The sequence below is a fragment of the Miniopterus schreibersii genome (assembly GCF_964146895.1).
Source record: "Miniopterus schreibersii genome assembly, chromosome: 6".
NCBI lineage: Eukaryota > Metazoa > Chordata > Mammalia > Chiroptera > Miniopteridae > Miniopterus > Miniopterus schreibersii.
The window spans coordinates 12,991,520-13,007,840 of NC_138107.1; the positions used below are offsets into that span (position 1 = coordinate 12,991,520).

The 16,321-nt window shown below is 48.2% G+C and overlaps 1 protein-coding gene across 10 annotated transcripts in view; it reads right to left on the reverse strand.

Moving 5' to 3' along the window:
• TRERF1 (transcriptional regulating factor 1) overlaps positions 1–16,321 on the reverse strand; it is a 200,113-nt gene that overhangs the window by 7,486 nt on the left and 176,306 nt on the right. For 8 of the 10 annotated variants that reach the window (XM_081140330.1, XM_081140329.1, XM_081140326.1 and 5 more), the window contains exons 14-16: positions 10,465–10,553; positions 8,505–8,675; positions 2,346–2,549 (exon numbers count right to left, since the gene is read on the reverse strand). In XM_081140330.1, the coding sequence (XP_080996456.1) occupies positions 2,346–2,549; positions 8,505–8,675; positions 10,465–10,553 (464 nt within the window). The remainder of the gene's footprint in view (positions 1–2,345; positions 2,550–8,504; positions 8,676–10,464; positions 10,554–16,321) is intronic. The other 2 variants (XM_081140333.1, XM_081140332.1) reach the window with 1 other exon arrangement.

Below are 16,321 nucleotides of genomic sequence, written 5' to 3' on the forward strand. Positions count from 1 at the left end.
CAAACTCGGGCACATACCACAACCTCAGATGCTACGCTACCAAAGCCCCCACCCACCGCTGTTATAACCAGGAGACGAGAGGTGAGGTGGCCGTGTGAAGGACAAAGCCACTGTCTGGAAGTTGGGACACTGGGGGCTAGACCCAGCCCTGTCCCACAGCAAGGCCATGGGGCCATTTCCCCTCTGTCCATCTTATTTTCCCCCCATCTGTAAAAGGAGGGGGTTGGACCAGCTTTCGAATGTTTTTTAAGACAGGAACTGCCTCCCCCTCTCGTCCTCCCCCCCCCCTTTCCTTTCTTCACTTAAAAAAGACAAAAACAAATCAAGTCTTCCTCAAAAGCTCAAAGCTAAAAGCAGAGGAGCTCTGGCAGAAATTGAGCCAGTACCCCAGAACTGAGCCGATTTGCTCAGCTCCCCCTGGAAGCCCTAGAACCCTAAGGAACGCAATTTGAAAGGCGCTGACTGGCTCCTCTAACAGTCCATATGTTACACCCAAACCCCAATCAGCAGCCCATTACTGAAGCAGTGTTTCAGACCCCCTGTTTTACTACAGATGATTAAAAGGGGAAGGACCCCACAAAGCAGGGTTTCCCAAGCTTAGCACTACTGGCATTTGGGGCTGGATAACTGCTCTGGGGGCTCTTTGTAGGATGCTAGCAGCATCCCTGGCCTCTGCCCACCGGATGCTAGTGGCACCGCCTCGGTTGTGACACGAATGTCTTTGAACATTGCCCAATGTTCAGGGGGAACAAAGTCATTGTCAGTTGAGAACCACTGCTGCAAAGGGATGGAATCCACACCCCTGAATTCCAAGAGCCCGACGTCAGCCAGCGGGACCAGCCGTGGGTGGTGGTTCTGTGTTAAATTCACGAGCTCTGTTTGTGGTCTTACAGGGACAAAAGATCTATTGCTGATTTAGCAACCCAAACAGTCATGGTTAGGCAAGGATTAAAACTAACATTTTTTCCCCCCTGAGATTTTGAAAAGTTATTGAAAGCTATCCATCTTGCTGAGCCCTTCTGATTGGGAAACATAGAAGATGACGTGCCACTCGGTAAAAAAATTTACTGTACATCAAAGATATGAATTGAGGAAGCATCCAATTTCTAAACAAATTTACACAGAAATACTGTCACTTGAAGCCACATCTTAATCGTCCCTTAATGGAACTGCTCTATACAAAATGGCAATGATGGACCGAAGCGCCCAGGTCATTCATTAAACACCAAAGACAAAACAAGCTAGCAATGTCTTATGTTCTCTTTGAAACTAATGTAAAATGTATGTATATACATATACATAATCTATATACACTTTTTTCATTTTTTTCTTAAATGTAAATCAAGTGCATTTCTGCTTTAGGATCTAAATATTTTGAAGACTGTTGCTTTCTTCACCTAAGTGACACACTCAATAAGCAGCATTCAGTACACTGTGGAAACCAGCATTGGTCCATATAATGGACAAGCAAAGATAGGCGCTGAGAAAAACAGGGCTCCTTGTAAAAACAACATTCTCATTTTCGAGTGATACCTCCAGAACCTGCCTGCAAGGGTGTGCCCGGCTTCAAGAAACCTGATTTGGGGAAAGCTCAATAATTCAGACTAGCAGGGGACCAGTGGGGGACTGAGAGTCCAAGGTAAACAACTTTTAAGAAATATCCTCAGAAATCCATAGGACGCCTTTAGCCAGGCCTGGGACACATTCTGTAGGGCCTTCCTCTAGTGCTCAGGGCGATCAAATGGTGAACTGGTTTTATTTTAGCTAAATGATGCTTTTAACGTGCTTGAAAAGTACTAGGTTAAGTAATTACACAGACTCCCTTTCAGTCTATTTACAGGATTAATTTGCTTAGTAGATCTGTTTTGTTTCCCCCAAAGAACACAAAGATAAACTTTAGCTAAGTCTGTGTAATTCCGTTGCGTAAGGACCATCCTCCGTAGGCTCTCCCAGTGCAACTAAATGCAACAGGGCATGGCCCAGAGTGACATACGGCCCAGAGAGGCACAAGGCACAGAGAAGCGGAGAATATACATTCTGGAGGCCAAAGCTCACAGCACAGCCCTGGGCACCGTCCCTCACGCTTCCTGAGGGCTGGGACCTACTCCGTGTCCTCTGAGCATATAGCTCAGTGCCTCACACAGAGCACACCCTCCAGAAATATCTACTGGCTGAGTGCGTAAATGGGATAAAAGACAGAAAACCATGGCAGCACGGGACTCCCTCTGCCCCATCTCCACTGCAGAAACTGCACCCTTCCCAAATGCACCGTCTCTTAAAGCCAGGCACAGCCACAGGCCTGGCCCTCACCAGTCCCAGGTCCCCGAGGATGCGCGGACACTTACAGCCCCACAGTTGGGCATTTCACAGATGAAGGAGCCTGAGGGCTGGCCCAGGGCCTGCAGGGGCGGCCCCTCGGCGGGAGCCAGGACGGGGCCTGGCTGCGGCTCGGGGGACTTGGGCAATTCATTCTCCTCTTCCTTCGTGGATTTCCTATCTTCTTCCTGGTCCTCCTCTTCCTCTTCCAGCTCTTCTTCTTCTTCACTCGTCTAGTGTTAAGGCAATAAAAGCAAAAGGGGGAAAGTCCCCGAACGGCATTTTTAGTGAACAGAACCCACAGGCTAGGAGGAGGAGGGGCTGGACTCAGGCTGCACTGGCTTCAGGGCCCTGGGCTGGGCTGGGGACTCTGGTCTCATGAGGCACTTGGAATTCTGAGGTCAAGGAAGTCCCCCTGCCCCACTCCGTGTCTCATTACTTATATAAAAATATTTTAAGGCAGGGAGGAGAGATTCCTGTATGTAGTTTCTCCCCTGTTTGGGATCAGCAGACCTTGAAACGGACGAAAACCCAGCAGGCTGCCCCACTTGGGTCTGTGTCCCCAGAGTCATGTGGAGGGTTTTCAAGCAACACACTACTGTGGGACCCTGTGGGGAGCGACTAAAGACCTATCCGGATCTGTTTTATAGACCTCATAGCCCACTTCCATGAGAGATGCCCGAGATGTTGACTTGACCTGTGGACAGCACGTGACACAGGGTGTCCCAATCTGCTCCTGCTCTCATCTTGTCAGGAAAGAGAATCAGAGAGTGAACCACAATGACTTTGAAAAGGAGAGAACACTCAAGGGGATAGTCCCTGTTACTTATCATGTGCATTTCTTATCCTGGTCTCTGATCATGGGCTTGTAGAAATGCCTTTCAGAGGCATTCTATGAAAAAGGACATGAAAAATATTTTCCACGGATAATACTTCAGAACAGCAACCAGGTGCAGAATTAAGCAGAAGGTGTGAGCCTTCCTCAAGGTTAACAAGACAGTGAGTCCATGGAGCAGCTCAGAGTAGGTGCCCGGGGTGGGGGGCAGGGGTCTAGGAGGCCCTCATTCTGCTTCTTGTTTAAGGACCTCATTCTGCTCTGTGCTCATCAGGGGGTGAGGGATGCTGGCTCCTCCAGGCCCAGAAAGGACTGGGGACCAGGGAATGGGAGTTCTGTGTTACATCAGCCTCATTTCAGCTTCTATTTTACAGCACTTTACAGTTTACAAAGTGCTTTCACATTTGCTGTCTCGCTGAATAGTCTGAAACAGTCCTGCAATTTACAAATGAGGAAACGAAAGGTATGCCCAACTGCCTCTGACCTGGCGGGCCTTTGTCTCTGCCATGCTCTCTCTTTATATTAAGTTTTATTTTTATTGTTTTGAATTAAATGTATTGGGTTTTATTAACATTGGTTAATAAAATTATATAGGTTTCAAGCATACAATTCTACGATACATCATCTGTATGTTGCACTGTGTATCCACCACCCAAAGTCAAAGCTTCTTCCATCACCATATATTTGACATTGCCGCACTCTCTACACACCACTGCTCAAAGCACATGGGCTCCACTGTGGTTTCCCTAGACAGCGGAGTAACTCTGGGCGAGCCTATGATTCTTAGAACCCAGAAGCAAGAATTTCCAAGAAGAATAAAGATTTCTGAGAGTAGTGGTACCCTGGGACCCAGAAACCACGCGCTTCCTCCCTCCAGTTTGGATTGGGGTTGGGGAGAAAGGCAATGCCAGCAAACACGGGGCATTTAGTTCTCCCCTCATTGTGTCAGTAGTGTCTGTATTTATTACATATGCATATTTAAGACGATGTAGTAACTGGGTGTATTTAAGAAACGGTTCCAGTTTCCACTGAGTTAATTAGGATTAATTAGTAATAATTATATTTGCTGAAACACTTCAATGAATACAGATGTAGGACTAATACATTTACATAGTGATTTATGATAGAAGCTGTAGGTTCCTTGCTAACATATAAACATGCAGGTTGATTTCACTTAAAGGCCTCATTCCCATATGAAATCCACCACCATCTTCCAGTCTCAGAGTTTCAGGTAAAACTACATTATGTCCAACTGCAAGGGTTCACTCCATCCCTTTACATAACTGGAACTGTGGTCTCAAACACCAGTTTATTAAAGCAGCCCAGGGCCTGTAGCTTGGCTTTTAAAATAAATTACATAATAACTTTAAATGAAAATGGTATTATTTCATGGTACTTGTTATAATTATAATTTTCTCACAATGCCATTTTTTTGGCTTAGGAACTCTGAGAAGAAACCTTCCAGATAGCCACAAAATTACAGATTCAATTATACTGTCCTGTGATTATATGTCTCAGAAATTTAGATAGGTTTTATTTCAACTGGTGATCTACACATGCTCAAGAAACGATTTATCATTAAGCCAAGTGGCTCGCCAAGGTGGCTAAGAGATACAAAGATAGGGGGACCAAAGTCCTGACATGTAGAACTTCCTGTCAACAAGTTGGCCATTTTATGATGTACTGTGAAATGAAACACTTAGTAATATTCCAAAATTGGTAGAAGGTGGGCAAATACAGGTGGTTATATATTTAACGTGGTGCTCAAAACCTTGAGTGTCCACAGTAAGAGTTTCTTTTCTTTAAATTAAATTTATTGGGGTAACATTGGTTAATAACATTATATAAATTTCAAGAGTTACTTGAGGTGGAGGACATTTTTATTTCTCAGGCTTGCAAATGGATTCATATTGTGAGAAATTTGTAAGTTAAAACATAAATGTCCAACAACCCATATTTACTCCAAGACATGAATTTGAGTGTTACAGTCACTAATGACGATGGTGATGGCAACACACTGAATGACTGCTATGAGTCAGGCATCCACACACACATTTCCAGCTCTCACGACAACCCTGGACAAATTTTTCTTTTTTAAACAAATGAGGAAATTCGCCAGGGAACTAACTTTCCCAAGGTCACATGGCTGGTAAAGAAGCTGAACTGAGATCTAAGACCTGGGTTGACTCCCAAACCTCCACCTTCTTCACCCCTTGGCCGTGCTGCAAATGTCCACAGGTGTGTGTTCATCCCCTTGGACATGGCTTAGGTTTTCAGCTCAAACACAGAGACCCTAAGCCTCTCAGAACCATTGGGACCAGCTGCCTTTAAACGTCAAAGGGAGAGGATGTTTCCCTGGTCAGCGGACCATGATGTAGGTAACTAAGGTGCATAGACCATGGGTGAGGCTTTGCCCTTAGAGCCCTGACCTCTGTCTTCCATAGTCAGTTAACTGCGTGAGTTAGTTTCCTGAATTGTGTTAAGTTTTGGTCACAGCCAGACCCACAGATTTGTCTGGAGTGGGATCATGAGAATGGACAGGGCACAGGAAGGGGTGGTCAGCACACTCTCCTCCCACCTCCTTAACAGAGCCCATCTGGGCCCCTTCTTCTTCCTCAGGACAGAAGGCAGACTATCCTGCCGGTTCCCTAAAGAGCTGCTGTTGTTCACAAACTCTCCAGCTCTCCCCCTGTCCCTGCACAAGTCCCTAAGCTACCTGAGCATGTTCCATCTGGGGGAAACGGTCACCTGTTTCCTTAATAAAACACTGAGGACACGCGATCAGGAGAGCTACCCCAGGCGTCCCAGGCAGGCCTGCAGGACAAGGAGAAGGACCCCTGTCCTAGAACAACGTCTTCTGCACCCTCCCCAGTCCCTGCACAGTCCAATTTTTCATCTGTAAACTATCAGCAGAAGGCTTTGCCTTCATAGTGCCTGCCCCAAAGGGAGCTAGGAGCTGCCACGCTGGCCTTAGATCAAGGCTTTCTTGTTTCTGTGGGCCTGAGTCATCTCTGCGCATAACCTTTTGTTCTCCCTAAGCTCAGAAGTCTCAAGGGTGTGGATGCTCCTGATCCAGCCGAATAAAATCCAGCCGAATACTGACTCCTGGTGATTAAGCCCAAGAAGGTGTGGCCCCTCGGGCACCATCTCAGCCTCTCCTCCTCCTGAAGCTACACGCTAGCCAGGCTCTTCTACCCTCCTTCAACGCCCTGTTGGTGCCCCTGCCTTGCATGGTAACACCTTCCTTAGTAGCACTCCTCTGCTCAGAATCAACTGTTCATCCCATCTCCCTCCAGGGAGTTTATAGGGGGACTGTTACCATGCACCTCAGGAAAATGTTCATTCATTCATTCATTCATTCATTCATTCATTCATTCATTCATTCAAAGTATTTGTTGAGTGCCTCTATTATGCCAGACACTATCCTAGGCACTTGATAACAACCAAGCCAAAGAGGCACCAATTTTCCTTAGGAAACCTATCCTCTGATTCTGCCCTCATCCAAAACATGGCTCTGACAGAGGCCTAAACATTCCAGAATCGGAAGGAATTTTCCAAATCATCTAAGTCATTTGCTCCATTTTACAGCCCAGGAGCAAGGTCCTGGGTCTCCAAGGCCAGGATCCTTTGTGCTCCTTGTTTACTGTCTGTTTGACGCATTTGGAAAGCAATGCTTGGGGTGACCTGAGGCAAGCCTCTCCCCCTCTCTGGGTCTGAAACTTTTGGGTATGGAATGGTGAAGCTGGATGAAAATGAGAGCCCCTAAGGCCACATCTAAGAACCCTGCTCTCATTTCATATGGCTTTTAAACACTTTCCACTTGTGTCTGTCACATCTTCCCAGGTAGAACATATGCTCACCTAGGAGAAAGTAGGGGCAGAGGCAGTTAACATCGCTAAGTCACCCACTGCTCCACACATATTGCTGTTTACACTGTGGGAACTCAATGGTTTCAGTTGATTGAAGCAGATGAGGCCACATTGCTTTTTAATTTATTTTTTATTTTTTCCACTCTGCAACTCACTTCAGTGCCTGCAGCCTAGGGGCAGAGGCCAGGAAATGGTTCAAGGCCACAGTTTACTCTGGCATGGGGCACTATGAGAGGCCCTGGGGGTCAGGCTGGCCAAAAACTCAAACCCAAGCACCACACTGCTTTTTTAAACATTAGGCCACAGATGAGCAAAACGCTATTCTGATACAAGACATCACTACTTAAACCAGTCAGACAACAGCCTTGGTCACAGGAAACCCTCAATACAGAACACTGTCCACCTTAATCCAAAGAAGGGAAATTCCATTCTATTCCACAGATGTCTATTTTGTCTAATATTTGGGCCCAAATGGAAATTTATATATGTGTGTATATTTCATAGCTAGGCTCAAGACCTAGTACAACACACTCACCAGCCACTGACCATAGCTAACTTACTCTGTGCCTCAGTTTCCTACCTCACAGACGTGGCATGAGGATTAAATGAGTCAATATTCATAAAGTGCAGCACGATGCCTGGCACAAAGAGAGCGTCTTTTCAATAAAATAACCCATGTGCTAACACTCACACCGGGGCACTATTGGGAATGACAGTCTGACAAATATTCACACCATTCATGAATTCTAAACACGTTCCCTGATGATGACAGAGGCTGGGGTTTAGTAATTTGCTGCATGACATGTAACTGTCACATACATACATAGTAGGTAGTGTTTTCCACAATAGGTGAGAAGGAGATTTCCCCTGGCCATGGACACAGAGAAGAGAGTTCACCACAGGATGAACGTGGCAGTAATGACCAAAGCCACTCACATGGGTTCCAAGATGATTTCAATCTCATGTCTTTAGTATGTACTTAATCTTATATGCGAACAACCGACTGCTCATGAGGGAAGTCAGTATCAGGGATAAATGGTGATGAGATCACACCCTGCTAAGCAGTTCCCCAATAACTGAGTGGCCCGGGCACTATCAAGAGGTCAAGCTCCTGCTCCCTCCTTATAAAGATGAGGCTCCTTCATCTTTGCGAGGCATGTTATGTTCTCTGGTCAGTGGCATCTGTGATATGGGAGGATCAGAAAGGACTGTGCCAGGGGGTGAGGGCACCTGTTTATAAAACACCACCCACCCAAGACTGGGGCCACCCTGGCTTAACTCCCTGGCTCCTACCTGCCTCTGACGCAGGCCAGCCTCCCCCACCTCCACTGCAGGCTGAGCCACAGGCTGGACCCTGAGCCGCCTTCCCTCTGCCTCTGTGTCAGGAAGTCAGAGCCTGCATCCTGCCCGGGAGCGGGCTTGTCACCCCCTCACTGCGGCCACCTTGGCAGCAGAGCCCAACCAAAGAGCAGCCGCTTACTAACCTGGGCGTGGGGCGGGAGCGGGGCCAGCATAAGCAGCGACTGGGCGGCTTCACTCACCACACAGTCGTCCACGAGCTCCGCGAGGCGTGTCCGGTGCTTCCGGCCCAGCCGCATGACCTTCTTCCACGTGTAGTAGTATTCCACGCACTGAGCCACCGACTTCGACTTCACCTGCGGGCGGCACCGCAGGTCAGCGCCAGTGGCGGGGCGCAAAGCCGCGCGTTGTCAACAGTTAATGTTGTGATAGGTAATGACAGACTTATGTGGCTCGATAAAAAACGTATATAGAGAAAACTCGCCTTCCCACGACTGTTCTCCATCCATTTAGCTCACTCCTCACCCCTTCAACACAGCCAGCCCCTTAGTAATTTTTGGGTATCATTCCAGAATTTCTTTATGCATATACCAACAAGCACAAAAATATAATCCTTCCCTGCCATCTTCCTCACAAAAGGTACAGCATATATATTTTGCAACTTAATTTTTTTCTCTCCACAATATAACCTGGAGATTTTTTTCCTGTCAGTCCATAGAGAGGGCATTCCTTTTTATAACCGGAAAAGCAGCATGCGTTTGCATGAAACGCCCTTGAATGTGTTTGGTTGTCTGACTTGCTGACCTTCAAAATCTATTTATGAGGAATGTTCCTTAGTCATCGAACAGGAACATAAGGCAAAGTTATACTGACAAGAGCTTAGTTTTTGCAGGAAACGAGCCTTGCTCTGCTCTCCCCCAAAGGGTAAAAGGCCAATATGTTTTATAGGGAAATTCCTTTCAGGTCATACATCTCTAAGCTCAAAGTGTGGGTGGATAATGTGGGTTTTCTGTGGGCAGGTACAAGGATGGCAGTGCCCTTGGGGGTGGGGACACAGCTCCCTGCACGGTGAGATGAGGAGGACACCACCAGAGGTCTCATCTCCTCAAAGCTGCCCCTTCCCATCCACCCGATACCTTGCTCAAAAACCTGTGCCGCCTGACAAGCGTGACACATGAATCTGTCCTCAGTCAACAGGTGTGAGGCCTTCAAGGAATCAGGCCTAGAGCAGCTCAGTCACCTTGGGGAAGGTGACTCAAGAAAGACCAGAGCATGGGAGCTGCTGGGCAGAGAATGTGGTGGCCTCCAAGGCAGGGAGAGGTAAGAGTGACACAGATCTGGAGACAGATGCAAGCTGTTGAGAAAGTCCACCTATCTGGATTCTCGTTCAAGGTCCCTGATTAAGGACATGTACTGGGACACCACTGGTACCACTGGCCAGCTCGGAGCCAGGGGAGCTGTGTCACTCGTGACTCTGTTCTCTGGGGACCTGAACACCTTAATCACCTAATAATATAACATGGCTCCATCGGTCTGCTGAAACACACTTCGAATCATTTGAACTTCTAGCCTAAAACAACTCTCAGCCAGGTAAGGCCTGTTAGGTTTATTGTCTGCTGTATAAAGTGCTACTTCATCTATGTGCAAGAGTTCTATTTTGCTGTGAAGTGCTTTATATGTAAAGTATTATTTTTACTATTACTGTTATTATGATTAGGGGGTCCAACACCAGAAACCACTGGCTGTGGGAGGAGGGCACATACCCTCCCCTTTTCCAATTTCCCAGAAAAAAATTCTATCAGGAACATGATAGAACGGTCAAACATACATAAAATAAATTATGTAAATTGTGAACCAGAAGCCCCCATTCTATTTATCCTAATAGAAAGTATACATTACACATTTTTATTAAGATAAAAATAACCCCATCACTGTCATATCCAAATAGTCTATACCCTCCTCCCCCCACACCTCTGACACCAGGGCCATGCCACCCCGTAACAAATGCCATCCTTCCCCAGCAAGGGTGGAAGACATCCTTGTAATGAGAGTATGAAGCCGGTAACCAAATACTTCTATATAATCGTTAGGTGTACAATTTCCCAAACTCAGTTTCAAGCAAGCAATGGGAAAGAGCATGCTTACCATCTTCTGTACAAAAATAAAGTCTTTGCTGTAAGTGGCTAGTGCTTTGTTAAACAGTTTTCTTTCTATGGAGGTCCACTTGTCCGAACCTACAACAAAACATACACTCGATAAGAATGGCTCTCAGTTCTCCCCTATGCTAGTTCCAGCTTCCCAGTTCTCCCCACCTAGTTACTAAGTTACAAGATAAAACTGCTCAACAAATAACTGAATAACCATCGATCCTCCTTTCTGAACAAAAGCCTGTGCAGGGCAATGCTCAGCAGCCCTGACCTGGGTTCATCTTAGCTATGGCCTTGGCCGTGGCACATTACTGAACTGAAGACTTGCTTCTGTTGCCAATAGATGGGAATAATTCTAATTGTCCCCACCTTTTAGGATATTTAAGAAGGTTAAAGACGATGCATACACTGTCTAGCTTAGTAACTGGAAAACAATGAGCATTCAACAAACTTCAGCTCCAGTTTTTATGTAATCAGGATGGTCATGAGTGCAAGCATTCATGTGGCAAGCACTCCTCAAGATGTGGTGGATTCAGCAGCCTCCACCCTCCAGAGGCTCACAGTCTAGTGGGGGGGACAAACCAGTGAGCCACTGCATTCAAGGTGATGACCGCCATGATGAAGGTAGAGGTCAGGTGCCAATGGGGCATGAAGGAGGAACGGCGCACTCAGGTTAGGGCCAGGGCAGCCAGGAGGCTTGCAGGTAGAGAAAACACCCGAGTTGAGTTTTCAAGGACACAGGAGGCAGCCAGCAAGGAGGTGGAAGGGAATTCTAGGGAGAGGAAGTGTGTGCGTGAAGTCAGAGGCAAGCAGTGAGAGGATGCATTTCATCTGTCCCTTCATTTACGCCTTCATTCCTTCCTTCATCTATCCATCCATTCAACAGATATTTATTAGGTGTTTACTATGTGTAAGAAGCTGTGCTGGGGGAATAAAGCTAACTTTCGTAAGTGCTTACTGTGTGCCAGGTTCTAAGTACTTCACAGATATTAATCATCTGGTTTTACCAACAACCCTGTAAGACTGGTATTACCATTACCCATTTTACAGCTGAGGTGTTCGGGGAACGAGCAGGGATCCAGTGTGGTTCAGTACAGGGTTGCAGCGGAGGGAGAGCAGATGAGGCTGAGAGGTGAGTGGGACAGGTCGGCAGACCAATGAGGAAGAGGCCCCACAATGCTGGGCTGGTGCATCTACCTTGCTGGCTGAACCTGACACTCATGCCTATTTCCTCCATAAACAAGAAAGCAGGATATGCAGATAATTGTAGAGAATGGTGCTGGGCCGTTTGAGGCAAGACACAGGCCTATTTCTAAGTGGAGTCTTATTTCTGGGGGCTCCAGTGCTGTCACAGTGGCCAGTTTGCAGAAAGTCAGCCTCACTCCTCTGGCTGCTTGGATTCTCCCATCTCTGACTGTTTGGATGGCACATGGCTGGGCTTTCGACATTCCTCCACTTCTCAGAGCTGTCATCCCCCAAACCAGAGTATTTTTCCTTCCCAACCGGGACAGGCCCAAGATTTCCATTTTACAGCTGAGGTGTTCGGGGAATGAGCAGGGATCCAGTGTGGTTGAGTACAGGGTTTACTGATGGGGCTAAAGCACAGGAAACCTGAATCGCTTCTTCTCTTGGAAGATTCAGCCAAAATTAGTGAATCAGGTGAAACCACTCTGGGAAGGCAGCAGTGGAGAATCTGGAATACGTGACTCAGAGCTGTACATTCAGATTTCTGGAATAAACACCTTCTCTGTGTGACTCCCTGGTGGGTCCTCAGGCCAAGAGCTCTGACTCCTGACTCAGAATATGCTCTCCACAGCTGGGCTGGTTCAAACCTCTGAAAAATCAGGGCCATCACCTGATTTCGTTTGTCTCTTTACTTCTAGAAGGAAAGCGGTTTTCTGATTCATTCTCAGCAGAGGGAAGCATCTTCGGCAGGTTCTGGAGGCCGGGACACCCCTGGCTGTGAGAACCACCGCAACTAAGAGGAGAGGGTGGGTGTTTAGAGAAGCTTTGCAGGAGTGGACGTGAGCAGAGGAGGGTGGTGGGATTTGGGGCTCTGGAGCAGGTCCATCACCATTCCTCAAATTCTGTCCAACATTCCAGGCCTTGGGGTCCCAGCTCCCATATGCTCCCCCTACCCAGGGGCAGAGACAGAGAGGCAGAAAGGACGAGCCAACCATTTAGTGGACCAACCAAAGAGGAGTCATGATTCCTTTCAGGTATCCATCAAAACAGCAGAGAGAGATCAGAGAGGTGACGGTGGGAGAGGATCACGACAGGGTCACATCACAGTGGTGGAATCCCGGCACAAGTTTATAAAGAGGTTGATGTGCTGCCTGGCTATGGGTCCAGAGTCTGTGAAGCTCTGGGTTGCATTTCAGATGGGGAATTGGGACATTTTGCTGATGAAAACCCCCAACTAGGTGAACGTGGATCCTTCCCACCCTCAGCCAGACCATCTTTCCTGAGTTTGGGTACAGCTAAGACCCGGTGAGACACGAACAGGGCCACGGTGGGTCCTCAGGCCAGCGCCACCTCTACGGGGGGTGCTTTCTTCCACCCTACACCAGGCTCATCACCTGGTTACTGCCTACACAGCCGTGTTAAATTCCCAAGTCTACTTGTGAGAAGCATGTCCCTTCATGTCCCCAAATGGCTCGCTAGCTGCAACCCTACCCAGGTGAAGTGACTTCCTGGACCATCTGTTACAGAGGATCCTTGAGCTTCCTGGGGGAAGAAGACCTCCCCCTGCCGACTCCTTGGTGGCTTTTAGGGCTGCTGCTCTGTGGTGGGGTCTTCAGTCTTCCTCATCTCAGTGTTCATTCCGTACCACCAGTCCTGGATTGGAAGTGGGCTGCATTCTCTTGCCGTCCCGTCACCCTCCCATTCCCAGGGCTGCGGGGGCAGGGAGCATGCATTCAGAGTAGAGATGGCTCCCCTTTGTCATCTGAGGGTCCCAGCTTTAATGCAAATGATAGTGCTGTGTGCATGTGTCTGTCCCGCAAGGGCATCTGTGAATCCATAAGCAGAGGCACCCTGATCCGGGATCCCCACTGGGCTGAGAATCTACCCCTGGGCTGCTAGACTGAATTTCCAGCTTAAAACCTGGTATACAAAAATAACACCTGAGTGTACACTCCCCAAATGTCACTGTGATACAAAGGAGTGACTTTAATCAGGAGACCACAGGCTGTGAACCTGCTTCTGCCACTTACTCCTTCTGTGGCCCCAGGCAAGTTTACTTAACTTCTCTGTCTCAGTTTCCTCTCCTGTGACATGGGGATTGGGACAGTCACGCTGTGACTGACAGCATTTGGCCCTAAGTAGATACACAGTGAATGTTTTAAATCTCAACTGGCCTGCAGCTATGAGACACATGCTGTCCCCTTTGACCCAAGCATCAGTGGCATGCAGAAGGTGGGGCTTGGCCAGGTTTCCTGCTGTGTGTGTGAATGAACCCATAGATTTACTCCTGGCCCCCCCAATTTCCAGCCTTCTAGTTCCTGCCCTCCAAGGAGAGGCCCAGGCATCTCTCATCCCTGCAGTCTCGATGCTGGCGGGGGCACTCTCCTCATTCTCAGACAAGGTTTTCCATGCAAGCCCTTCTTAGACTGTGCATCTTGGACAAAGTCCAGGATAAAATGCAAAGCTGAGGCGGGGGCTGCCTCCGACGCTCCGCTGGCCTTCCTCTCTCATCCCCGCTGTCCACTCAGCAGGCACACAGCGCTAGTGGGTTGGCAGGCCCCCGCTCTCATTTGTTCTACCTGGGGATTCCTGGCTATCGGCTATTATCAGCAGGGGCCCCTAAAAAGACGATTAAGGCTAATTACAAAGAGCCTAATTAACTGGAGGAAACTAGTGCTGGAACAGTATCCAGAGGAAAAAAGTTCTGAGCGTTCGTTGCTGGGAAACAGGCTCTGGACTGTGGCTAAATTTGGGGCAATCTATAGCTAATCCTGGCGACTGAACAGACATGGAGGGGAGAGAAAGTCTGGGCACAGCATCTTTTCAAGAGGGTCTTCTTGTCTTCCTTTCAAGATGACAAACTTTTACTGATGCTGTTGTTACTGCAGTTATGCAAGAACCATGTTCATTGTAGAAAAAGGACTTTTATACCAGATCTTCATTTCCATGAAAGGTTTTCCATAGTGAGTGGAGGCTGAATAATTGCCTCTCTCCAGCTACAGACATGGGTTAAGAACGCCTGGAAAATGACATCACAGCTGTGTTTCTTGAAAAGTATTCTCCGGAGTATGTCATTCTGTCTCCTCATTAAACTGGCGCAGCTTCCAAGACAGAGCAGGCTTCCCCCAACCGAGTGGGTGTTTATTTTCTCCGGGTCTCCGTCATCTCCAGTGAGGCCAGGCTTCAGGACCCAGGGACCACTTGGGCTGTGGTGGGAGCCAAGAGCAGCTTCTGTTGAACCCTGGTCAAGCAGCCCAGGGCAAGTTCTGACACCCCCTGCACTCCGCGCCCATCTGCAGGAATGGCCAGTTCAATGGAAAACCAGGGATGCTGTGGGTGGCCTCATCACAACCAAGAGTCTTCTCACCTTGACTCCCCAGATTTACGCTGTCCCCCGAATCCATCTGCCAGTGGGGAGCCATTGCAAATGACTGCTACCCACACCTGGGTGGAGGGTGTTGAGAGAGGGTTGGACTGGGCACCTTGTGTGAATTAAAGAGCACAGGGAGCTACTGCAATAGAACTTTCCTGAGGATCTCAACAGGGCTCCTCTGGCTTCAGCACGCAGCCCCTAGACCTGGGCAAGCTGCCCACCCACACTGGTGTCTCTATTGGGCCCCTGCATCAGTCACTTTTTCCTTTTCTTACTGAACTTCTTGGGATGGGGTGGGAAAGGGAAGGTCATGAGTAAAGAAGAGAAGTGATTTTCACAGGCTTGTGTCTTGGTCTGTCTCTCCCAAATTTGCAGCCTCCCTCCCTGAGCCTTCTTTCTACCTCCTCTCCAAAGCACAGACAGCCTAGGAGATCTGACCTACCTCTCAATACAAGTGGGAGTACATTTCCAGGGACAGGAATCAGGGTGGGTTGACGCTGGCCACGGCCACAGAGACAAAAGCCAAAGGTCACCCAGAAGATAGTGTCCTGGTGACGAAGTGAGCTGACAAACAGTTCCAGTGGAGAGCAGCCCAATGTGGCTTGGCACAGAGGCCAAGGCAGGATGGGGCCACAGGGATGGGATTAATCAGCACCCTGCACCCAAATAAGGAGCACGGGAAGGGGGCAAGGAGGGAGTGGTTACTAGCTGGGGCATGTGATGGGGATAAATTCTGTGGCTCCCCTGTGGCTTGGAAGGGAAATGCTAAGGGAATGGAGTCAGGTCAGACTTTAGAGACCAGTGATCTCTGCCCTTTTTGCTCATAATTCCAGAAGATTCTCTGGGGCCCAGTCTGTGATCACTTCAGAGAAGGCAAATGACTGGCCGATGTAGGTGAGCATTCTTCTTGCGGACACACAGCTAGCAAGATACCAACCCTTCACCCCTCAGCTCCACCTCTCTTGCCCCCAAGGGGAGAAATGATTCCTGGAAGCAACAGAGCCCTTCCTGGTCTGCCTGTGGGGGCAGGGAGCCAAGGGTGGGCAAAGGGTTAGCTAGGAACCCCCAACCCCAATTGACCAATTAATTTTAGCAGAGTTTAGGGCCCTCTAATTTCAAAGTTCTTGGTACTATTTTAGTGTTTTTGCTTTGTTTTGCTTGGGGTTGGGAGTAGTAGTTTCTAGTCCCCAGCTTTCTAACCTTTTTGATGTCATATCACTTATAAAAAATAACAATCTTTGCTTGGCACACTGGGAAGAACTGGAGGGGTCCCAGGTGAGGATGCTCACAGCTGGAG